The sequence below is a fragment of the Squalius cephalus genome (genome assembly GCF_949319135.1).
Source record: "Squalius cephalus genome assembly, chromosome: 16".
NCBI classification, from domain to species: domain Eukaryota; kingdom Metazoa; phylum Chordata; class Actinopteri; order Cypriniformes; family Leuciscidae; genus Squalius; species Squalius cephalus.
This window is the reverse complement of record NC_137137.1, coordinates 16,457,363-16,481,856: the sequence shown is the minus strand read 5'-3', so window position 1 is coordinate 16,481,856 and position 24,494 is coordinate 16,457,363. Positions and strand designations below refer to the sequence as shown.

At 37.5% G+C, this 24,494-nt stretch overlaps 1 protein-coding gene across 3 annotated transcripts; it reads left to right on the top strand.

Moving 5' to 3' along the window:
• The first annotated feature begins 465 nt into the window (after window positions 1-465).
• Window positions 466-19,416, top strand: ercc6l2 (excision repair cross-complementation group 6-like 2). 3 transcript variants are annotated; one of them, XM_079896927.1, is made up of 18 exons: window positions 466-693; window positions 1,174-1,582; window positions 1,671-1,781; window positions 2,445-2,638; window positions 3,620-3,781; window positions 3,971-4,178; window positions 4,275-4,532; window positions 4,973-5,092; window positions 6,118-6,189; window positions 7,633-7,778; window positions 7,902-7,997; window positions 10,619-10,718; window positions 10,915-11,067; window positions 11,404-11,475; window positions 12,605-13,319; window positions 14,317-14,471; window positions 15,619-15,791; window positions 18,215-19,416. In XM_079896927.1, exons 2-18 carry the CDS (start codon window positions 1,304-1,306, stop codon window positions 19,110-19,112), a joined length of 3,912 nt encoding a protein of 1,303 aa, XP_079753053.1. In that variant the 5' UTR covers window positions 466-693; window positions 1,174-1,303; the 3' UTR covers window positions 19,113-19,416. The 3 variants fall into 3 exon arrangements, with proteins under 3 accessions (XP_079753053.1, XP_079753055.1, XP_079753054.1); XM_079896929.1 differs by having other exon boundaries at window positions 505-693; window positions 1,236-1,582; XM_079896928.1 differs by having other exon boundaries at window positions 552-693; window positions 1,160-1,582.
• Window positions 19,417-24,494: the final 5,078 nt, after the last annotated feature.

Here is a 24,494-nt window from a genome sequence, read left to right as displayed (position 1 = left end):
GAATGAATGAATGAATCCATTTAATTTATTTAAACAAAAACAACATGTTAGCATTGGTGTATGCTGCCCTTTCGAGTGAAGATAGAAAAATGAACAGTATTAATATTAAGAGCTAATTGATCTGAGTTTACTAATTTAATCTTTAAATTATTACAAGTAGCCTATTGGCTTTGTTTTTCATTTTTATTTTATTTTATTGTATTGCATTTTATTGTATTGTATTGTATTGTATTGTATTGTATTGTATTGTATTGTATTGTATTTTATTTTATTTTATTTTATTTTATTTTATTTTATTTTATTTTATTTTATTTTATTTTATTTTATTTTATTTTATTTTATTTTATTTTATTTTATTTTATTTTATTTTATTTTATTTATTTTATTTTATTTCGTTTAGGTTCTCTCGATTTCAATGGCTCTCTGGGTTCTCTCTAAGCGCTTGTCCGGAAAGTGCAGCTCTCAACACACAGATAGGTAAATAAACGCGAATCTCTCCACTGCGACGCTGGATGCAGCATGTTACCAGAGAATGTCTAATAGGAATGTTACCAAGTTGATGAGAGCGAAATCAAAATTCATTGGACATGCAGAGGAATAACAACCTGTTTATCTCACAGTCAAGCCATTACAGGCACCAGAAATACATGGTCATCTCAGAGACTACATCGAGACTAAAATGAATTCATGATGGTAAGACTAAACTGACTTCCACTGTGTAACGAATGAACTCAAGGAATAGCACTTAAAGTGATCGCAACTCGCAAAATAGACTTTTAAATTAAAACAAAATAAATATTTAATCAAAATTCGCGTCAGACTTCACGAATGAGTGAGACAGCTGAGCTTAGTTAAAGACATAAAAATGCTGATAAATTATTCCTCTGGGGAATCTCATGTCATGTTCTTCCTAAACTGTATGGCTTTCTTCCCTCTTTCCTCACAAAAGAAGGTGTTGGGATGACAGTCTCAGTCCCCATTCACTCTCATTGTATGGGGAATAAAATTGTTTGCTGATCTACACTTTTAGCTTTAGCTTTAACTTAAAGCTAAAGCTAAAAGTATAGATCAGCAAACAACTTTATTCCCCATACAATAACCTTTCAGCAAAGTTCTCAATATCCAAATAATATGACTTATATGGAATTAATTTATTCAGCCTCTGTTTTGCAGGTCAAACGTACAACTCCTAATCTGATCACCATAATGATTTCATCATTTGTGCTGCTCCAAAGGAGAAGCCGGTCACAACTAAACAAGCCATTATCTAGTTAGCACCTGTATTGATGTGAACGCTGTCTTGATGGAGATGGAGGAGGAAGGCTCATCTACAAAGGGCTGGAATGGCAGAACATCTAGCCCTCAGTTTGAGGACGAGAGGCCTCTTTTCCACAGTAACCAGACGCCTCCAGGTACTTCTGAGCCATTTCTGTTGCCAGGAAGTGACTTAAAAGTTCCATACACCATCAATCGATATTTACGAGACTATCAGCGAGAGGGCATTCAATTCATCTATCATAACTATGCCAAATCCAGAGGATGCATCTTGGGTGATGACATGGGTCTTGGAAAAACGGTTCAGGTAAATCCACGCAAATCTACATATTACAATATATAGAATAAAACCAGTAAGGCGTGCTCATTTTTCCTCTTTCCTTTGTTTTTTTTAGGTCATCGGCTTCCTAGCTGCAGTTTTGCAGAAAACTGGTACATGGAAAGACGTTGAGAACAACAGGCCACAGTTTTTGCTGTCACAGAAGCCATCAGAACAAGTTCAGAAGGTAAGTGTCAGAGTTTGGGTTGATGAAAGTAGCGAGGACTCAAATGCAGAGTGATGGGCTTTTATTAAGCATAAAATAAAACAAAAACTACCTCATGGGGGAAACAAGACTTTACAAGAACTGGACTTGGCAGGAACAGGAAACATGAGGGTTACCTTAGACGACGAACCAGCACAGGACTGCAAACACAAGGAGAATAAATAGGGAGAGCAAACAAAGCAGGTTACGAGGGAGGACAGGTAGGGCAAATGAATCAATAATCAGGTAACAAGGGTTAGACAAACGACAGGAGAGCACATGGCACAAGGAAACACATGACAAGCCATGTGCTCACACCAAACATGATTAAAACACAAGCCCATGGCCAGTAAAACAAATCACAAGCCATGTGATAACACAAAACGAGACATGAACACGCAGCCAATGAGAACACTCATAAGCCACGTGTTCACACAAAACAAGACAACATGAAAGCACAATTCACACACTGCGTGCTACACAGCACAAGACAAAACATATGTGAAATCACAGGAGTGTCAGGGCTCTGTCACAAAACCAAGAAATAGACAGAAGTGACAGAACCCTGACAGAAGGTTCTTGTGTAATACTGCATTAAAAGCCCTTTAATAGTAGGGTATTTTTTGTTTGTTTGACTCTGTTCAGGTTTTCCTCATTGTGGCTCCGCTCTCTGTCCTCTACAACTGGAAAGATGAGTTAGACACTTGGGGTCATTTTAGAGTTGTGGTCGTGCACGGTGTGAGGAAGGATGAAGAACTGGCGCGTGTGCAGAGAGGAAGATGTGAGATTGCTCTTACTACTTATGAGACCCTCAGACTCTGTTTGGACCAGTTTAACAGGTATATTGTTCATACTGAGTTCAGTTTGTTTTATATGTATACTTAACTGTTCAAAAGTTTGGGGTCGGTAAGATCTTTTGGTTTTTACTTTATTTTAAGATGTCTTTGTTAAACTGTATTTATACATTTAAGTACTGAGTAATATTAAGTAACTACATGTACTTACTATAGGGTTAGGATTTGGGTTTAGGGTTAGTTGCGTGTAATTATTTATAATTTATGGTTATTACTATAGTAACTACATGCAACATATGTAACTGACATAAAATAAAGTGTTACCGATTTCTTTTAAAATGTTTTCTTATGCTCATCAAGGGTGTATTGATACAAAAGTACAGTAAAAAGAGTAATATTGTAAAATACTATTACAATTTAAAATAATTGTTTTCTATTTTAATATATTTTAAAATGTAATTTATTCCTGGTATGTCAAAGCTGAATTTTCAGCATCATTACTCCAGTCTTCAGTGTCACATAATCCTCCGGAAATCATTCTAATATGCTGATTTGGTGCTCAAAAAACATTTCTTATTATTATCAGTGTATCAACGTTGAAGAAACTTGCGGCGCTTAGCCTAATATTTTTGTGGAAACTTGATAAATTTTTTCAGGATTCTTTGATGAATGGAAAGTTCTAAAGAACAGCATTTACAGTATAGAAATATTTTTTAACATTTTAACCGTCACTTTGGATCACTTTAATACGTCCTTGCCAAATAAAAGATTAATTTCGAAAAAAAAGAAAGAATCTTACTGTCCCAAAACTTTTGCATGGTATTCAGTTATATTGAGTATATTTCGAAATATTTACTGGTCAAAATGTTTATTTCCTTTCATATTTAAACATTCATTGTACAAAGTTAATTGGTCAGTGTAGTTTTCAACATATTTCTTTTTCTGCTTTTCTTTGTGATTAAATTCAATTAATGATGATGACTCATCTTTTTCACATTACACAATGTAATGTTTGATTTTGTACAGTATTGATTGGGCTGCCGTTATCGTTGATGAAGCTCACAAAATAAAGAACCACAGGTCCCAGATCACTCAGGCCATGAAGGAGATGAGATGTAAAGTGAGGGTTGGACTGACAGGAACAGTTCTTCAGAACAACCTTGAGGAGCTGTGGTGTGTCATGGACTGGTGAGACACTCAGAAAGCACCACTGATTTTAACCCTGATTGAGGTTCTTTAGCTCCATTTTGACTTGGATGCTTTTGTAGACCGTTTACTGGGGTTTGGAACATAAGTTGTATATTTTTGTGCCATTATACTACCTCATGAAAATTATTATTTCTCCATTCATTTGTTTAAAACACTTTCGTGTCATAGGGCCATTCCTGGATGCCTGGGTCCTCTGGCAGGTTTCAAAAACAGGTTTTCGGACCCCATTGAGCAGGGGCAGAAGCACACTGTGACAAAAAGAGCTCTAGCAGAAGGCCGTAAAGCAGTTCAGGAACTTGCCAAAAAACTCTCACACTGGTTCCTCAGGAGAACAAAGGCCCTTATCAGTGACCAGCTACCTAAGAAAGATGATCGAGTGAGTTAGTTCAAGTCAAAGAAACCAACTGATTTAATATGAAATCTCATAGTACATGCTCTGATCTGCACTCCTTCTGGTCTTGTCCCTCTCCAGGTTGTCTATTGCTCACTCACAGACTTCCAGCGGACGGTGTACCGAGCAGTGCTGGACACAGACGATGTGAACCTGCTGTTGCAGAGCTCAGGAAAGTGTCACTGTGGCAGTGGCCGTCCACGGAAGAAGTGCTGCTACAAACTGAACGCAGACGGTGTGCCGGTCAGAAACCTGTACTTCAGTTATCTGGCTATACTGAGAAAGGTTGCAAATCATGTTGCACTACTGCAGTCCAAAGAAGGAACCAGCAAAAAACAGGTTAGTAATTGGGATTGTTGTCAGATACACTATCGTTCAAAAGTTTGGGGTCTATAAGATTTGTGTTTTTGAAAAACAGTTAAATAATAATAATGTGAAATATTATCACAATTCAAAATAACTGTTTTCTATTTGAATATATTTTAAAATGTAATTAATTCCTGTGATGGCAATGCTGAATTTTCAGCAGCCATTACTTCAGTCTTCAGTGTCATGTGATCCTTCAGAAATCATTTTAATATGCTGATTTGCTGCTCATGAAACATTTCTTATTATTATCAGTGTATATCAGTACAACTGGCCTGTTCAAACAGATTTGAGGTTTGAGTGAATGTATTTTAGAGTGGCTCAAATGGACTCGGTCCATCAAGAACAGATTGTGTTTATCATCATCATCCTTTATCTTTCTGTAAATATTTTTGCAATTTTTCCAACCACAGGAAAAATATGTGACAACCATTTGCGAGCAAGTTTTTAAAAAATTTCCAGATTTCACAGAGAGGTGCAAACAAGCTGCATTTGAAGCAATGTCTGACCCCATGTACAGTGGAAAAATGAAGGTGAGGCATTTTTCCTAATGATCAAGAACCAGATTTGGAGTTATTTCACACAATAATTGTATATTAGATTGGAGTAGTGTCGGCTTTTTGTCATTTCAAATTTTTACTTGCCCATCCAACATTTTCATTGGATCCACCACAAAGGGAATGATACATTTTTAATTTTAATAATGCGAATTTATTTTTGCTAGAATATGTTCAGTTTTCATTCAATGTAAATTTTTCTTTCTGTTTATTATAAATATTTTTTTCTTTACAAAATTCTGAAAATTACATAATAATAATGTAACTATAATTCATAAACACACTTTTGCTGGCCTGCAAATGAATTGGTTTGCCGTTTTCAACACATTATCTTGGTGACACATCAGCAGAATTTTCAACAACAATATTGAATACATTGTTTTAATTTTGCTAGACATAAAAAATAATGTACAAGATAAATATATCCCATTCTCATGGTTGAGCCCTGAGTGTAAAAGTATGTTTAGTTGCATATTACAGTTATTAGAATCAGGGGTGCCCACATTATCAAACGGACAGCATAGAAAATTTGCTTCGCCAAGATGTCTTCATTTCCAGTCCGTTCCGGATTTTTCACTGGCAATATGGAGATTAATAAACCCTCTTGTGGCTAGCACTGGCCCTGAGCTGTCTTCCATCTGAGGCTGTGGATACACTTCCTTGAGAAATAACAAGGACAGTATTTAACATTTCTTCAGGCCTTCCTTTCAAAGGTTTCCCCCTCCCGTTAGCCGGAGCATCTTGAGGGTGCTGTTATTGGCAGATGCTGAGTTACTGGCATCCTCACAAGAATGGCCGCTGGTTTCTGAAACATCAGCAATAGAAAGAAAAGACACAGCCTGCTCTGTTAATCTCTACCCAGTGGCCACTGACTGACGTGTTATTTCTCATTGCAATTTAAATGAAACACTTTGTGTGTTTTCACGTGTTATGATAAGCAAGATTGTCTTTGCTCCCATCATCATTTTGAAAAGCGTGTCCTGTTTTTCTTCCTGTTTCAGGTTCTGCAAAAGCTACTAAATCACTTTATCGCGAAGAAAGACAAAGTTCTACTCTTCTCTCTTTCCACCAAGGTGAGATGGTTATAAAAAGTTTGCTATGCTATTTAAAAATGTATATAAACTATATGGTGAACGTGATTTCACCAAGTGCAACATGTTCCTGGATCAATATCTTTGTTGATTCTGGAACAACATTTCAATCAACCGATCATATTTGAGAGTGAAGTTTACAGTTTATATCAAGATTAGGCTTACAACCAGGGTTAGGTGCTTCTACATCAGTGTTATTCACATATCATTCCCTCTGATTTTAGGGATAACTTATGGGTAGGGTTAGGGTTAGGACTACATTTTCGGACAGGAATGTTGTTCCAGGATCAACAAATTATTTTGATTCAGGAACATGTCTTACTTGGCAAAATCATATACAGTATATATAATCTGCAAGACCCCTGAAAGTGTCCTGTGTATCTGGCACCAAGACATTAGTAGCAGATCCTTTAAGTCCTGTAGGTTGCGAGGAGACCAGAGCAACACCTTGAACTCTTCATCATGGTCCTCAAACCATTGACCTGAAAGAGGCCACTTCCACTAGGGAACACCATTGTTATGAAGGGGTGCAACTGGTCTGCAATAATGTTTAGGTACAGTAGGTAGCACATGTCAAATTTATGTCCACATGAATGGCCGGACACAGGGTTTCCCAGCGGAACATTGCTCATAGCATCACACTCCCTCCACCGGCTTGTCGTCGTCCCACACTGAATCCCGGTGCCATCATTTCCCCAGGTAAACGGCACACATGTACAAGGCCGTCCCACATGATGTAAAAGAAAATGGGACTCAACAGACTAGGCAACCTTCTTCCACTGAACACCCATTATAGGTGCTTTTGACGGTGGGCAGGGGTCATCATAAGCACTCTGGCTGGTCTGCAGCCATTTAGAGTGAGATGCACTGTGTGTTGTAACACATTCTTCCCATAATCATAATTAATCATAGTTAAAATTTTGTGACTTGTGCCACAGTACACCTTCTGTTGGCTTGGACCAGATGGTATAGCCTTTGTTGCCCTTGTCCATCAATGAGCCTTGGGCGCCCAACACCCTGTTGCCAGTTTGTCCCTCTTGGACCACTGTTGGTAAATTCTCACCACTGCTGACCGGGGGCAACAGTTGTGCCGTTTCAGCGAAACTCTGACCCTATCGCCTTGCCATTGCAATTTGTCCCTTGTCAAAGTCGCTTAGATCTTAATTCCTTATTACAAAAACTGATTGTTTGCTTACCATCTAATCTACCCAGACCTTAATATGTGGCCTTGTTAGGGGGTGATCAAAGATATTCGGCTCACCTCTGACTGGTCATAATGTTTTGGCTCATCAGTGTATATAATTTATCTAATTGTGAAACTTTTTGTAAATATAGAATTGCAATTAATTTTAGTTGATTGACAGTCCTAATTTTATTAAATATAAATCAGGTTATACAAACCTTTCTTTATACTTTCTTTCACAGCTGTTAGATGTTCTGGAAAGCTATTGTATGGCCGAGGGTCTGGAGTACCACAGACTGGATGGAAACACCAAGTCTAAGGACCGAGTTAAGATAGTGAGAGAGTTCAACAGCTCTCGAGATGTCAACCTGTGTCTGGTGTCTACTTTGTGAGTGTGGCCCCAAAAGCTATTATGTTTCGTTATGCCTGTCATTTACAAGATCTCCCAAAATTTTTGACAACATGACAAGTCTGATTTACAATGATTTTGATCTTCATGCTTCTTCTGTAGGGCGGGTGGGCTTGGCCTAAACTTCATCGGAGCGAATGTTGTCGTTTTGTTTGATCCAACATGGAATCCTGCCAATGATCTCCAGGCTATTGACAGGTGAGCAAATAAAAAGGAAATATTCATATAATTAGGTATTTGCATTTGAGTATTAAATATTGACAAACATTTTAAAATTCTTCAATGCTTTTTTTTATACTTTTAGTCTGCAAATCAGCATATTAGAATGATTTCTGAAGGATCATGTTACACTGAAGACTGGAGTAATGGCTGCTGAATATTCAGTTTAATCATCACAAGATTAAATAGAAATAAAAAGCGTTAAAATAGATTTTTTTTTTTATTGTAATAATAATTCACAATATTACTGTTTTACTGTATTTTTTTGATTGTATAATGAGTGAGTCTACTTTCAAAAACATAAAAAAAAATCTTACTGACCCCAAACTTTTGAACAGTAGTTTACATTTTCAGGTTGTATGGAATTAGCAAGGTCCTAATAAGACTTGTTGACGTGAATTATGGAAGTAAAATAATGTAAAATGTTTTTGAAACAAAAAGCCTGTTGAATTGCACTTCTTGAAAAAAAATAGGCATTGCATTAACCATGCTTGCATTTTAATGCATTGTATTTTTAGGGCTTGCATTTTTATGGGCTGAAATTCAACATGGTTGAATATTTAAGCTGTGAATATTTCAATTAAAAACATTTCAAACACATTTTCATTATTAAAAATGCAATAATCCATATTCACCTTTCATATTTCACTTCCAAAATACTCAAACTGTTTAAAAATACAACCTATAATATTCAACAGGCAATTTTCGGTCCATTTTATTTCGCTTTGAAAATTCGCTTCCACAAATTCGGTGGTTCAAATTCGACAGAAAATATTACGTTGACATCCATGAACTGCAGGAAGAGCAGTAGATTACCGAGCGTACTCTCCATCTGCTGTTAGTCGGCTTCACCAGCAGGTGGTGCAAAAGCTCGTGTTGTTGACGAAGACAGAGCAACAGTTAGAGCAAGCCATTCATTCATAAAACTCATTTAACAGCAATGCAAGTGTATTTGTGATTATTATGACGGCGGTTTTATGTCAAATTCAGTGTCTTCACAGTTACTTTCCCTGTGTAGCCTACAAGCATCTTATTGGGGATGTAGGCTGTAGGCTACTATATAGGCTCGATGGACTAAGAATATGAACGTAACGCGCAAAGTTTCATGCAGAGCGTTTCGTGATATACTGGCTTAAAATCAACACTTGATCAATACTAACACTTTCTCTCTTCTCTTCTCTTCTCTCTCTCTCTCTCTCTCTCTCTCTCTCTACAGTATAGTATAGTATAGGCTATGCCTACGTGTATTGCATTAGCTTAAACTGGGAAGAGTAATAGCACTTGCATATTGCTGTCCTCCTATTGTTAGTTTAACTGTAAATCGCTTTGGATAAAAGCGTCTGCTAAATAAATGACTAAATGTAGCCTAATAAATGTAAAATTGGCTTGACATTGGACATTCGCACATTTAGGGACCGTCTCAAAAGTTGCATAAAACACTAGCATACACGTTTCTAACTTCAATAGCAAACTTTAATTGAATAAATATAAAAAAATCCAAAGGGTGCGCATTATGCCTGACACTACATGAACACTTTATAGTTGGTTTTATGACTGTAAGTTGTTCTATTCAAATGCTATTGAAGTTAGAAACGTGTATACCAAAGTCGTATAGCCTACACTTTAGAGACGGTCCCTAAATGTGCGAATGTCCAACGTCAAGCCAACTTTATGCCAGTCTATCTCTGGGAAACGCTCAGCATTAAACGAGTTTGGTCTTTTATATCACTGTAATTAGTCCATTAAGCTATACGTTAAGCGTTTTATATGTCCAGCTGGTGAATCCTTAAGTATTGAGGGAAACCCTAATAGCTTGCATGCAGCACATCGCCACAATATAAAGTTAAGGCAACTAAACAACCAAGAGAAATATATGTCAACCTCAAAAATGTAATATTGGATCTGTATATCCGCATCGGGGAATAACATTATAATCTTGTTAACGGTAGAGAAAGATGCTTGTAGGCTACACAGGGAAAGTAACTGTGAAGACACTGAATTTAACATAAAACCGCCGTCATAATAATCACAAATACACTTGCATTGATGAGTTTTATGAATGAATGGCTTGCTCTAACTGTTGCTCTGTCTTCGTCAACAACACGAGCTTTTGCACCACCTGCTGGTGAAGCCGACTAACAGCAGATGGAGAGTACGCTCGGTAATCTACTGCTCTTCCTGCAGTTCATGGATGTCAACGTAATATTTTCTGTCGAATTTGAACCACCGAATTTGTGGAAGCGAATTTTCAAAGCGAAATAAAATGGACCGAAAATTGCCTGTTGAATATTATAGGTTGTATTTTTAAACAGTTTGAATATTTTGGAAGTGAAATATGAAAGGTGAATATGGATTATTGAATTTTTAATAATGAAAATGTGTTTGAAATGTTTTTAATTGAAATATTCACAGCTTAAATATTCAACCATGTTGAATTTCAGCCCATAAAAATGCAAGCCCTAAAAATACAATGCATTAAAATGCAAGCATGGTTAATGCAATGCCTATTTTTTTTCAAGAAGTGCAATTCAACAGGCTTTTTGTTTCAAAAACATTTGACAATATTTTACTTCCATAGTGAATCCTGTTTCAATTTACAGGGCGTATCGTATTGGCCAGTGCAGGGATGTGACGGTTTTTAGACTCATCTCTTTAGGAACGGTAGAGGAGATCATATACTTGCGCCAAATTTACAAACAGGTATGTTGATAAAAAAATGTACATTTCGGCAAAGGTGTATGAAGATATCATTCCTATACAGTTTAACAGTAATTTGCTGTTGTGAGCATTTTTAATTTTAGCTCCCTCATCATTACACCTAATACATATGATTAGACTAAAATTATGTACAATTTATTGAGACCTGTTTGTTTTTCTCTCCTTTTTTGCTTGACAGCAACTTCAGTTGTCAGTGATTGGCCAGGAGAATGCTAGACGCTACTTTGAGGCGGTTCAGGGTACTGACAGCAAGGCAGGGGAGCTGTTTGGTACCCGAAACCTTTTTCGCCTGCAGACTGATGGCACCTGTCTTACCCATCGCATCCTGGAGGTAAAAAACGTCCATAATCCGCATCCAAACCCAGCGTCTTAGTTCTATATACAGAATATATATAGATATATATATATAGATATAGATATATTTTATATGTTATATTGTTCAGTTTTCCAGCCCTAGTCTTGCGAAATTCATTTAGATTTTTAGGGCACATCATGAACTTGTAATGCAGTGGTTCTGACGAGCATGTGGAAACTATCTACAGAGTTTTACTGTCTGTAAGGGCCCAGCTGATCATACATATCCCTAATGACATGCCTTTAATGAACTGTTTATATGAAATGAATTCCTTCTCATTGACATGATGGGAATCGCGTGTTTGGCTTACAGAGGGAGGGCCAAGTGGAGGTGGGAATCATGACGGCCAGAACTCAAGCTCTGGACGAGAGGATGGAGGAGCCAGTGAGTACCCACCCTGTCACAGACCCGTGACTCGTTTCTCTTTCCCACCCATCCCTCCCCTCTTCTTTCCCATCATTTATCTGTTCCCACGGCATGACGGGTGAACACATGGTCGTAATCAACCCCTTCTGAAGCCCAGTGGTGAAGACCACACAGAAACATACTATCTATACCACATTTATTTACTCAGCAGAGGCCTTATCTAATTGTTCTTCTGGAAAGAACCTCACACATTGATTTTCTGAAGAGGATGGGCACTGACTACAACGCCTCGGCTTGTTAAAATCAATGTTTTGCTAAAAACTGGATGTCGCTATCATTAAAGTGTGGTAAAATTGTATGTTATGTGTTTTAGATGTTATCCATTAAGAAACTGTTATAGACATTTCAATATAGATTGGTGTGAAATATACATTTATGTAAAGGATGACGCTTCCTTGGTTGAGAGTAGAGTTCTGTTTTTTTAAGCATTGCAGTTGTATTAGTAAAGACAAAACAGTAGAAAGTTGTTTTGTTTGCTTATTTTCTTGTCATTATTTGACAGCTATTATTTTATTTTGTCATTATTTTATCACATTCAGTTTAGATCATTACACTGTAAAAAAAAATACATGATCAATGAGGTATGACAACATATGCTTTTACATTGCCTATCTCATCAAAATAAGTTGAGCAATTTTCCACTTTTTTATGTTATACAAGATGCAACTCATTTTTTTAAGTCAGTTTAATGTAATTTAAGTTGAAATGACTTAAACGTCCAAGTTGATTGTACTTCAAAATTTAAGGCAGCAACTTTTTTTACAGATTGAATTCATCACTGTTTGGAGATTCAGCATTTCTGTTGTTTAATAGCAATAGCAGAAAGCAATTGTTTTATATTGGCATATTGTGAATATTACAGAGCGAGAGAGAGACACACACAACATAAAATAGAACAAAATTTCCAGATAAAAATAATCAAAACCTTCAAAGCAAAAATACAACTATAACACCTGTTTGAAGAACTTACTAAATCGTTTGTGTCCTTAATTTTCATATTTTTACGCAAATAATCAAAGCAATGTTGATGGTTAAAAAACAAAACATCTTCTGCATAAAACTAATGAACCATCTTGATTTACCTCAGGATCCCCGGTCAGCAGATGCTGCTACTGAGCAGACAGGTGGATCAGCAGGCTCTGGGCTTAAAACCGCTGGGGTGTTGGACTTCAGCAGTGCAAGTGAAGATGAAGATCCCTGCTGCTCCAGGCGTTTAGAAACAAACACAGGAGAGCAGACGGGAGCTGGAACTTCCTGTATTGGCAATATGGGCCTGTATAGTGTTCTCCAGAGACAAATGACTCAGAGAGGATTGCAGGAGACGGACAGTGAAGAGGACTTTAGTAGTCAGAGTCAGGACGAGGATAACTATGCAAAACCCACCACGATTAAGGGACAAGCATCTAAGACACTGGATCTGTCCATTGAATCCGATGAAGGGATTGAGGGAGTCACTGATGGTAAACCGCAGAGAATATCAGAAGTGTCAGCAGACCTTGAGATCCTTCCACCAAGATCACACAAACACAACATAACTGGTGGCAAGAATCATGTTCACAAAAGGGTGAAGTTTGCAGATAAAAGATCTGAAGTTGATATTGAAAGTTTTTCTTCATCAGAAGATGAAGTGAGATGTATGAAGGGTCCTTCTCCTCAGGAGAATAAGTCAACTCAGAGATGGTCTTCTGGGAAGGACAACACTACACAAATGTCTTTGGGCATAAAGAGCCGAAACACATTAGGCTCTAACAAAACCCAATCCAGAGATGAAGGAAACACCGGAACTCTGGACTCATTGTTAGGTATAACTTGGACTATTTACCTGGATTTGAAATAATCTTTTATATTCAGTATCTTTATTGATGGTAACACTTTATTTTAAGGTGAAGTAGTTACACATTACTACATGTACTTACTATAGTAATAACCGTAAATTATGCATAATTACAAGTAACTAAACCAAACCCTAACCGTAACTCTATAGTAATTACATGTACAGTACAGGTCAAAAGTTTGAAAACATTACTATTTGTAATGTTTTTGAAAGAAGTTTCTTCTGCTCATCAAGCCTGCATTTATTTGATCAAAAATACAGAAAAAAAAGTAATATTGTGATATATTATTACAAATTTAAAATAATTGGTTTTCAATTTATTATACTTTAAATTATCATTTATTTCTGTGATGGCAAAGCTGAATTTTCAGGATCATTACTCCAGTCTATCACATGATCCTTTAGAAATCATTCTAATATGATGATTCATTATCAAAGTTGGAAACAGTTCTGCTGCTTAATATTTTTTCATAACCTGTGATACTTTTTTAGGATACTTTGATGAATAAAAACAAAAACAACAATATACACTACTGATCAGTAATTTTTTTCTTTCTTTTTTTGAAATAAATCAATACTTTTATTCAGCGAGGATGTGTTAAATTGATAAAAAGTGATAGTAAAGAAGATTTATATTATTAGAAAATATTTTTTATTTTGAATAAATGCAGTTCTTTTTAACCTTTTATTCATCAAATATATTAGGCAGCAGAACTATTTCCAACACTCATAATAAATCAGAATATTAGAATGTTAAGACATTTTGAGAAGATTGGTTTCTCCATTGGGTGTTTCAGAAACCAATCTTCTCAAAATGTCAACTTTTTATTGACTCTGTATATGAAATGAATAGAGAGAACTGAGTCAATAAAAAGTTTTAACATTTTGAGAAGATTGAAGTCATCTTGAGTTTGTTCCAATTCTCTTTGTTCCAGTCTACTTGAGTGTTTTGACTTCTCTGACAGGTGGACTTCAGCACGTGAGCTACACCCACTCGAATCAGAAGGTAGTGGGCTCCAGCAGAGCAGAAGACCGCCTGAGCCGTGCTGCCGTACGAGATGTGTTTGAACTCAACAAGCACTCGCAGCTTCCTGCAAACCAGATTCTGGATTCATCAGAGGTTTCTACAAGTTTTATATTTATGTACCTCACACCGATCTGACTAGGAGTTACCACGCTTTTTTGTGTGTGGTATTTCAGTGCAACTAACTAACAAAAGTATCTATCTTGGTAACATTTGAATGTTTTAGATATAAATTATATTTATATTTTTTATATAAATTAATATTAATTTTCTTCATTAAAATATAATTTATTAGCAAAAAAACTGTTGCACAAGTACAAATAACTTATATTTTTGCACACTGTGGGGGGAATTCACTAACAATTTTCAATTTCAATGCAACTAAAAATAGTATTTTGGTCACATTTTAATGTTTGAGAGATTTATTTTTATAGAAATTAGTAATCATTTTTGTATTCAAATTTAAATATGATTTATTAACAAAAAATGTTGAACTACATTTGAACAACCGGTCAGTAACACAACTAATTTATTTCACAGTCCTTAATTACACAGACCTTTTGCTGTCAGAAATGACTGAATATAAAAACTTGTGTTTAGTGAGTGAATCAAATGTTGATTCAGTAACTGCTCCAATTCGATGCGTTCATTTGGTGAAAGATTTATCAGACTGATTGAGACCAGTAACTTTTTGTTTTTTTTCTGAGTGATTTATTAAAAGAACGGGCTCTTTTTTGAGTGGAATCAAGACAGTTTAACTGAAAGATATATTGTTTTCGTGTTATTTCATGGTGCTTTTATCTCATTACATTAAATTCAGTGTGGAAAATCACAATTTATGTGAAATATAATTTCTTTAGCTGTGGCACAGGTGATTCAGGTGCATGAGACACAGCATTGGTTGGTTATTTTCTTTAAGATGTTGTGAAATAAAGCCAGTTCAGCTAGTTTGTCCTCAGGTGTTTAAAATTATACATTTTGTGGTATAAATCCACTGCAGATGCAGATCTACTACGTACCATTTTTTCACCGTTGCACACAGCATAATGATTATCCGTAGCGGTTATGTTTTGTCCTGCACGTGCTTTTCATTTTTTTTTTTGAAATAATTAATTAGTTTGAAATTCCAGATAGGATTTTTGGGTGATCAACCAAGAATAATTTGGGAAAGACTCAAGATTTTTGGGTAAAGATTTGTTAAATAAGTCCAATTCTAACATACTTTGTATTTATTGTGTAATAGACTTCCACCCAGTCATCTGATCCCGTACTCGCAGATCACGGCGATGGAGGTCAGACACCGCTAGCAAATGGCAGACCCCAAATGGAGCATCCGGTCACCCACACCATCAAAACCTCTTACCGCCAGAACAATGTCACTGTCATAGTGGGCGAAACACCCAGTAGCATGTGCAGGTAACACTATTTTCTGCTCCAAATCCCCCGCACAAGATCTGACTAGCCGTCATCTCCACACAAAGCAAATAATTGAGTCAATTGGGCTAAAAACTCAAACACTAGAACAGCAAGTCAGTGAGAAGAAATTCCTGGTAGCGCAGGGCCATGTGCCAGTTCTCCCCACAGCTATGGTGTGCTGCCCCCGCCTGGCCCCTGGGGCCGCAGGAGCGAGGGAAGACCACCCCGGAGCCCTCTCACCCACCCATTTCCCAAGTCTGGCCAAAGTCGTAATCAAAACCCCCTCTTTATTCTGCTTTTCTCCTCAGTACAATCTCACAAATGTACTGTTTGCTCATGTAATGGTGAAAACACACACACACACTAGTGTATAAATTCTCTTTTTCTTGATGAATTGCTTTAATGGGATTCAACTCCACTCAGACACATACTTAAGGGTCTTGCTTCATAGATAGTTTTTGCTTTAAAACCACAAAGGGTGGCAAGCATTAGAAGTTACGCCACAAGCAGCTTGTGAGCTCTTTCAGTTTCAAATTACTAAGTGGTTTTCCTTAAAGACCTTTACACTGAATTTTCTGGGTTGTTTTATGTTTTAAAATGGGGTTCGTTGTTTAATTCATCTTAAAGGCATAGTTCACCCAAAAATAATAAAAATGGTGTCATAATTTATGTACTCCTCTGCTTGTCATTCAAATGAAGATATTTGGAAGAATGTTCTCAAAATATTTGTTATGTTACACAGATGAACGAAAGTCATACAGGTTTGCAACAACAGGAGGGCGAGTAAATGGTGACAGAATTTTCATTTTTGGCTGAACTATCCCTTTAAGAGTGTGTTTCATGTCACGTGTTTTAGCATTAAGCAAATCTTCTGGTTCTTATTATGCTGTAACTTATGGGCTGTGGTCTTGATATAATGATATAACATACAGGCTGTTATAAACTTGCTCCCTGCCTGTATTTTGCAATGCATGGAGTATAAAACAATCTCTTAGAATTTTATAATACACTCAATTTTTTAAGTAAACTGTTTATTAATATTTCAAGTCCTACGTTGTGTGGTCTGAAAAAAAAATTCCCAAAACAAAACAGGAAATGATATATGTGGACCCCATTGAAGACCCTGCAGACCCTCATGACTGTGTGTCTCTTAAAATATAAAAGATAATTTGACCTTTTTTTAACACGGTTATAAAATATCACGTGGTGCAACTCCTCGAAAACTTGATGTTAATAAAGCGGGTTTTTAAAAAAAACATATGAAACCAACGTGAATACAAAGAGTACATCTTTAAGAACTTGGCACGTGTTTTAAACTAGATTTTTTTTCTTTTCTTATTTATCATTGACCTGTATAGTCTAATGATTTACTACAGATGATTTAACCAAATAAAAGAGTTAAAATAAAATAAAACACACTTAAAGCTTTGAAAATCATTTTGTATATAGTTGTGTCACTAAGGCCCTGTTTACTCCTGGTATTAAGAAGTGTTTTGGTCTGTCGGATCACAAGTGGGCGACGCTAAATACAGGTGTAAACGGGGTCTAAAACATTTTGAGCTTGTCCACTTCCGACCACTTCCAAAGGTAGTAGAAAACACATTTGACTTTTGCTTTTGTAGTGTAAACACTCATGTGGTCGAATGCATTTCGAATAGCCACAAAAGACCACCTGCTCTCCGCCTACTGACCTAGATAGATAGATCGATTTTTATTTGTCCTCGAGAGGAAATTTGTTTCCACTGTAGATGTGTACATAATACAAACACACATAACATGTTAAATTATCGCCATATCTTAATACAATCATAATACAATAAAAAACAATCGCTGACATCACAAAACAACAAAGAGAGCATAAGTGACGTATCAATGGCCGAATTCCTATGTATTTAGAGCTTGTATAGATACAGGAACACAACTCTTACTATACCTGGCCTTTCTACACATCGGTAACCTATACCTACGGCCTAATACATGCATGTTATGGGAAGTGAGCTAGCCAGACGGGATTTAAACTTTATCGGCTGGAGACCCAAGACAAAAAAACGTACCAAGCACAATGTTCTCTCACTATTCCTGATTTCTTCTGGTTATCAGATCACAAACGAAAGCTGCTGCTCTCCGTTGTTTTTCCATCATCTCTGGTCATGTTCATATGTAAATTGCGTGAGCTTATTTCATCCAGTAGAAAGATTTGAAAAAGCCCATAGATTTACCTGCCCATAGACCCTCCCCTCTAAAAAATTCAGGACAGAAGTGGTTGAAAGTGGAAAATAGAGGTGAATTAAAACACCAGTTGTAAACGGGTGTGTCTTCCGTCTACTTGTGATCCGATCGACCAAATCCCATCTTAATGTCAGATGTAAACAGGGCCTAAGATAAGTTGATTTGTGTCATTAAGATAATATTTTGTCTCGCAGACAGCAATTGGAAGAAATGGCTCAGTTCTTTGGATTCGACACTGTGCGAGACTTTGCAGAAGACATTCTGAAGAACGATTCAGAGCAGAGACTAAGCCGATTGCGAAGCTTTTACAGCCAGGAGAGACCTGAACTCAAGAACTTCACCGAAAAGACCTTTCCTAAACCCGACGTCGAGCCAAAGCCGCCCACCTCACCGCCACATTCTACAGCCAGACAAAGAACTACCTCAAAAAGAGCCCACCGAAACTCCCCTCTTAAACCTCAGGTTGAGGTACCAACCCTTGAAGTTGAGGATCAAAGAGAACCGTCAAAGAAAAAGAGAATGGGTAAACCAGAAACCTCTGAGGTTCACGTTCACTGCAGTACAGACCTCACAAACAACAAAATGAAGATGTCCTCCACAGATAAACACCCATCATCAAATTCTGGACATCTTTCTCAAAGGTGCAGTGCACCAGTAGAAGAGACTAAAACCAACATTATTAGTTCCTCACAACCTTTCAAGAGCAAGAAATACACTTCACGGTCACCTTTAATCTCCACAGATGATTGTGCTGCATCAAGCTCAACCCAGATCAGCAGCTCCTCCAAAATCTCAGACCTTATAGGTGACACATCCATCCTGAGTGACTTGTTCAAGTCAAAGAAGAAAACCGTAGACCAACCGAGGGATGTGAAAACATCCACATGCACTGAAAGAGCAAAAAGTAGAGGAAAGGACTTCTGGGACATTTTGAATGAGGGGAATGTGGAGAGCATTAACAAACTCACAGATCTGACTGAGGTGGAGAAGATCTGTAACAGCGTTAGTGTCTCTGCAAAGTCCAGGAGTAATGAGAAAACCGAAAGCTCGCAACTTTGGAAAAAAAATGAGAAATTTCTCTGGAAACACTAGTTTTTAGGTTGCTCTTTTTTACGATTATTTACAATGTTATGTTTTATTGCAAGGACAGGCTTTTTATTTATGATCGTTTGTTTTTATTTGTTTTAAATTTTGAATTTATATGTAAAAAAAAAATTTAGTTTGGTTTTTCAGGATTCAGTACACTGTATAATTGACTTGCAATTTATATAATTGTTATTTTATCTTGTTTTTTAATTGTATTAAAGTTCATGTTTTGAAGAAGGCACAAGGCACATATTTTGTGAATGCATATGTATTAAATGAATACAATACATAACAATAAAATAACTTTGACAAAAGATGGTTCACTGGTGGTTTCGTTACAGATTTTGGAAATTGGAAAAGGAATTGAATGTTTTATTTTAATATGTAGCTACTTTTTGAGATATAAAAATAATGTGAATTTTACTCATACATGGTAAGAAAAGTGTTGTCAGAGCGTGTGGGGTAGTTAAATGTTGAATGTTAATTGGTAATTTTTTTTTCCTGAATTTTTTTTACAGTATTTATATCAGAATTGGAAACAGTGCAACATGTTCAACAAAACTTTTTCTTTTTTCCTCCCACACAACTGTGCCTCTCATTTGGTTTCAGGCAGTTAAATGACTTAAATAGTTGGTGGTCTTGGACCTCAGACCAAAAAGTGGTGTAAATAGTTTTGAAGTGGTGTAATCGCTTTGACGAAGTGGCACAAATCTCTCTCGCCGCAGTCTCTCTTTCATGGAAGCTTAAGGCCGTTGCTACTTGTTTCATCTCATCTGCCATGTGCCGCAGAGCTCAGCACCTGTACCATATCCTCAGCACACTGCTTTAGTGGTGGCACAATGAGAGAAATGACACATGTGACTTGCAGCTGTTGTCTCACATTGCTCAGCTGTTGCACTTAGGTAAACAAGAGGGAACGGGTAGGATTTTCACTCTTGGTCTTCTCTTAAATGCTGAAATTAGACAGTGTTGATAGCTTTAATACAAACGAAGACAAGTTGGGGCTACAAAGGACACTCGAGACGGCCTCCAAACTTCTGGGAGGTAGAACAAGCATATTGTCCTCACGAAACATTTGCCATGATTGTTCGAATGGTTGTTTACAAAATACCTTAAGAAATTGTTTCCAAACTGGTCTTCAGTTTTTAATATTCCTAAAGATCATCTGTAGGTACTGGAGGAAACTTAGTTGTTTGTACTTGTAATTAGGGGTGTGTGATATCACGACTTTTGACCGTGGACGATTAAAATGTCTCCGCGATCTGCTTTTGAAGAAATATCGTAGTATCGTGCTATACAGTGTATTCTTTCAGTTGCAGTTCTGGCACCTCCATCCCAACATACTGTACAATGCGACGTACATTCACAGTGTCTGTGCCGGTGTCCGTGCCGGTGTCTGTGCTGATGTGTTCGTGTCCGTGCTGGTGTCCTTGTCGGTGTGTCCGTGCCAGTGTCATGTGTCCGTGCCGGTACCGGTGTCCGTGATGGTCCATGCCGGTGTCCATGCCGGTGTTCGTGAGAGTCTCATGTTACCAAGTTAAATTGAAAAAAATTGTTGCGTCGTGTCGGTGTGTCCGTGCCGGTGTCCATGCCAGTGTTCGTGTCCGTGCCGGTGTTCATGCTGGTGTCTATGCCGGTGTGTCCGTGCCAGTGCCGGTGTCCATGCCTCTGCCCGTGTTCGTGCCCGTGTCCGTGCCGGTATCCATGCCGGTGTCCGTGCCGGTGTATCCATGCCGGTGCCGGTGTCTGTGCCAGTGTCCGTGACGGGTGTCCGTGTCTGTGCCGGTGTCCGTGCCGGTGTGTCCGTGCCTGTGTCCGTGCCGGTGTGTCCGTGCTGTTGTGTTCGTGTCCATGCCGGTATCCGTACAGGTGTCCATGCCGGTATCAGTGTGTCCGTGCCGGTGTCCGTGATGGTCCGTGCTAGTGTCCATGCCGGTATCCGTGCCGGTGTTCGTGAGAGTCTCATGTAACCAAGTCAAATTAAATTTGTTTGGCGCGTCGTGTCGGTGCCGGTGCTGGTTTCCATGCCGGTATCCGTGACGGTGTCTGTGACTCTTTGCTGTCACAGGAATAAATTACATTTTTACATTATATAAATATATTAAAATAAAAATCAGTTATTTTAATTTGTAAAAATATTGTCACATTTAGTTTTGGGATTTGTTTCATGTTCATGTTTCATGTCTATTATTTTGAAATTCTCATAGTCATGTTTCCTGTTTGTCATGTGTTTCCCTCATGTAATTATGTCTTGTGCTTCCCTAGTCTTATGTGCCATATTCTTATTGTTTGACTGTATTGGTTGTTCACATGTGTTTCTTGTTAGTCATTAGTCTTGGTGTATAAATAGCTCTCATGTTTCCATTGTATCTTGTCTATTTTTGTTTGTGTTTGTCTGTTGGTGAGTGTCATGTTACCCAAGACGTTTTTTGTCGTGTTGGTGCCTGTGTCCGTGTCCGTGTGTCCGTGTCCGTGTAATAGTAAACATGCTGCCGTTTGTTCTTAAAGCAATGGTTCACCCAAAAATGAAAATTCTGTCCTTATTTACTCACTCTAATGTTGTTCCTAAAACAACAAAAAACAAAGAGAAAATCCCTCACTGCTCTGAGAACATTATTAGTAGCTTTAATAAGCATCAATGTATAATTTATACAGTGAAGTCTATGTAGTGTTTTATTTTTATATTTATTTAATTTCTTTCTTGAATGCTTCTGTTAAATAAAGCTTCTGTAGCTGAAAAAAAATATTTGTATATTGTATGTTGTGTATATGTTATGTGTATCTTTGTTATCTTTTAATAACAAAGAAAATAATGACAAATATTTTTATCTTCACCTCTTTGGGCTAAATGTCTGCCATTCTTTTTTATTTTATATTTTGTTACCTTATAAGGCTTTGTTTTTTTAAATAGGGACATTAGTTTGGCTGTAATGCTCAGTCACTTGTAAAATAGTAAAAACAACATGAAAAAGAATCGTGATAAAATTGTGAATCGTGATTAAAACACCAATACAGAAAAATTTGCATGGAAAATTCTTTCTTATAAACCTATGAACTAAATATACACTCACCTAAAGGATTATTAGGAACACCATACTAATACTGTGTTTGACCCCCTTTTGCCTTCAGAACTGCCTTAATAGGGTATATGTCGAACGCCGCATTACGAAACCGGAAAACAGAACGCATCGCTTCCGGTTCAGGTCTTTTGTATGTGCTTCATGCATTTTTTTACTGTTTTACTCAAGATAACTTAAAAGGAGCGAGCAAAGATTATCATAAACCAATGTCCCTCGCATGTGAAGATCGATATTTAAAAGTAAAAAAAAAAAAAATCTTCACACTAACGTTTAGATATTTAAATAGAATAAAAAGCCAATAACAAAGTGAGATAGGTAGGTTAGCTGATTACCTTAAAATTCCATAGATATCGGCATCAGTTCATACGGCTGTTAACACTTTCTATGACAAGCGGATGCGATGAGACCAGGTTTCCGGTTTCGTCATGCGACGTTCGACATATACCCTATTCTACGTGGCATTGATTCAACAAGGTGCTGAAAGCATTCTTTAGAAATGTTGGCCCATATTGATAGGATAGCATCTTGCAGTTGATGGAGATTTGTGGGATGCACATCCAGGGCACGAAGCTCCCGTTCCACCACATCCCAAAGATGCTCTATTGGGTTGAGATCTGGTGACTGTGGGGGCCATTTTAGTACAGTGAACTCATTGTCATGTTCAAGAAACCAATTTGAAATGATTCGAGCTTTGTGACATGGTGCATTATCCTGCTGGAAGTAGCCATCAGAGGATGGGTACTTGGTGGTCATAAAGGGATGGGCATGGTCAGAAACAATGCTCATGTAGGCCGTGGCATTTAAACGATGCCCAATTGGCACTAAGGGGCCTAAAGTGTGCCAAGAAAACATCCCCCACACCATTACACCACCACCACCAGCCTGCACAGTGGTAACAAGGCATGATGGATCCATGTTCTCATTCTGTTTACACCAAATTCTGACTCATACCATCTGAATGTCTCAACAGAAATCGAGACTCATCAGACCAGGCAACATTTTTCCAGTCTTCAACTGTCCAATTTTGGTGAGCTCGTGCAAATTGTAGCCTCTTTTTCCTATTTGTAGTGGAGATGAGTGGTACCCGGTGGGGTCTTCTGCTGTTGTAGCCCATCCGCCTCAAGGTTGTGCGTGTTGTGGCTTCACAAATGCTTTGCTGCATACCTCGGTTGTAACGAGTGGTTATTTCAGTCAAAGTTGCTCTTCTATCAGCTTGAATCAGTCGGCCCATTCTCCTCTGACCTCTAGCATCAACAAGGCATTTTCGCCCACAGGACTGCCGCATACTGGATGTTTTTCCCTTTTCACACCATTCTTTGTAAACCCTAGAAATGGTTGTGCGTGAAAATCCCAGTAACTGAGCAGATTGTGAAATACTCAGACCGGCCCGTCTGGCACCAACAACCATGCCACGCTCAAAATTGCTTAAATCACCTTTCTTTCCCATTCTGACATTCAGTTTGGAGTTCAGGAGATTGTCTTGACCAGGACCACACCCCTAAATGCATTGAAGCAACTGCCATGTGATTGGTTGATTAGATAATTGCATTAATGAGAAATTGAACAGGTGTTCCTAATAATCCTTTAGGTGAGTGTATTTAAGAAATACAATAGCGCTCATGGGGTTAATAAGATTAATACTTTTTATTTAGCAAGGATGCATTAAATTAGTCAGTGACAGTAAAGACATTTACATTGTTACAAAAGATTTCTATTCCAAATAAATGTTCATTCAAACTTTTCAACATGGATAAAAATAATAAATGTTTCTTGAGCACCAATTCAGTATATTAGAATGATTTCTGAAGGATCATGGGACTCTGAAGACTGCTTTAGTCATGATTATATTCAATATAAAACATGATATAAAAAGGATACAATGAATTGACAAAATACCATAACATTTTACACAAATCTTGTAATCATTAGGTTTAATATATTTTTTAGACATGTTGGAAATGCTAGAACATAAGATGTATATCAAATAAATCATTTAGTTCATATGGGCTTCTGCTGCCAAAAAAGGTAGGAGAAAAAAGGAACGCCTGTTTTATGTGGTTTGAAAATGAAACCGTTTCATCAGTATCTGCTACATGCAAACTCAGGAATTGGACGTCCTGTTATTTCTCCATGTTGCACAAAGAGATATTCAGAAATCACGGGAGATTTGCTTGTTTTAGCAGCACCTCCATCAGCACTGCAGTTCAGTCCGGGGCAGGTAGACCAAGCTGTTTGTTTTTCCTGATGCTAACCAAGACTGAAGTCACGTTTGCGATCGGTCTGCTGACTCTGATTTACTTTGCTTATT

Coding starts and splice junctions, on each gene's coding strand:
- ercc6l2 (XM_079896927.1), top strand. CDS start 1,304: ATGGAGATGGAGGAGGAAGGCTCATCTACAAAGGGCTGGAATGGCAGA. Junction 1,583..1,670: donor GTCTTGGAAAAACGGTTCAG/GTAAATCCACGC, acceptor TGTTTTTTTTAG/GTCATCGGCTTCCTAGCTGC. Junction 11,476..12,604: donor ACGAGAGGATGGAGGAGCCA/GTGAGTACCCAC, acceptor GATTTACCTCAG/GATCCCCGGTCAGCAGATGC.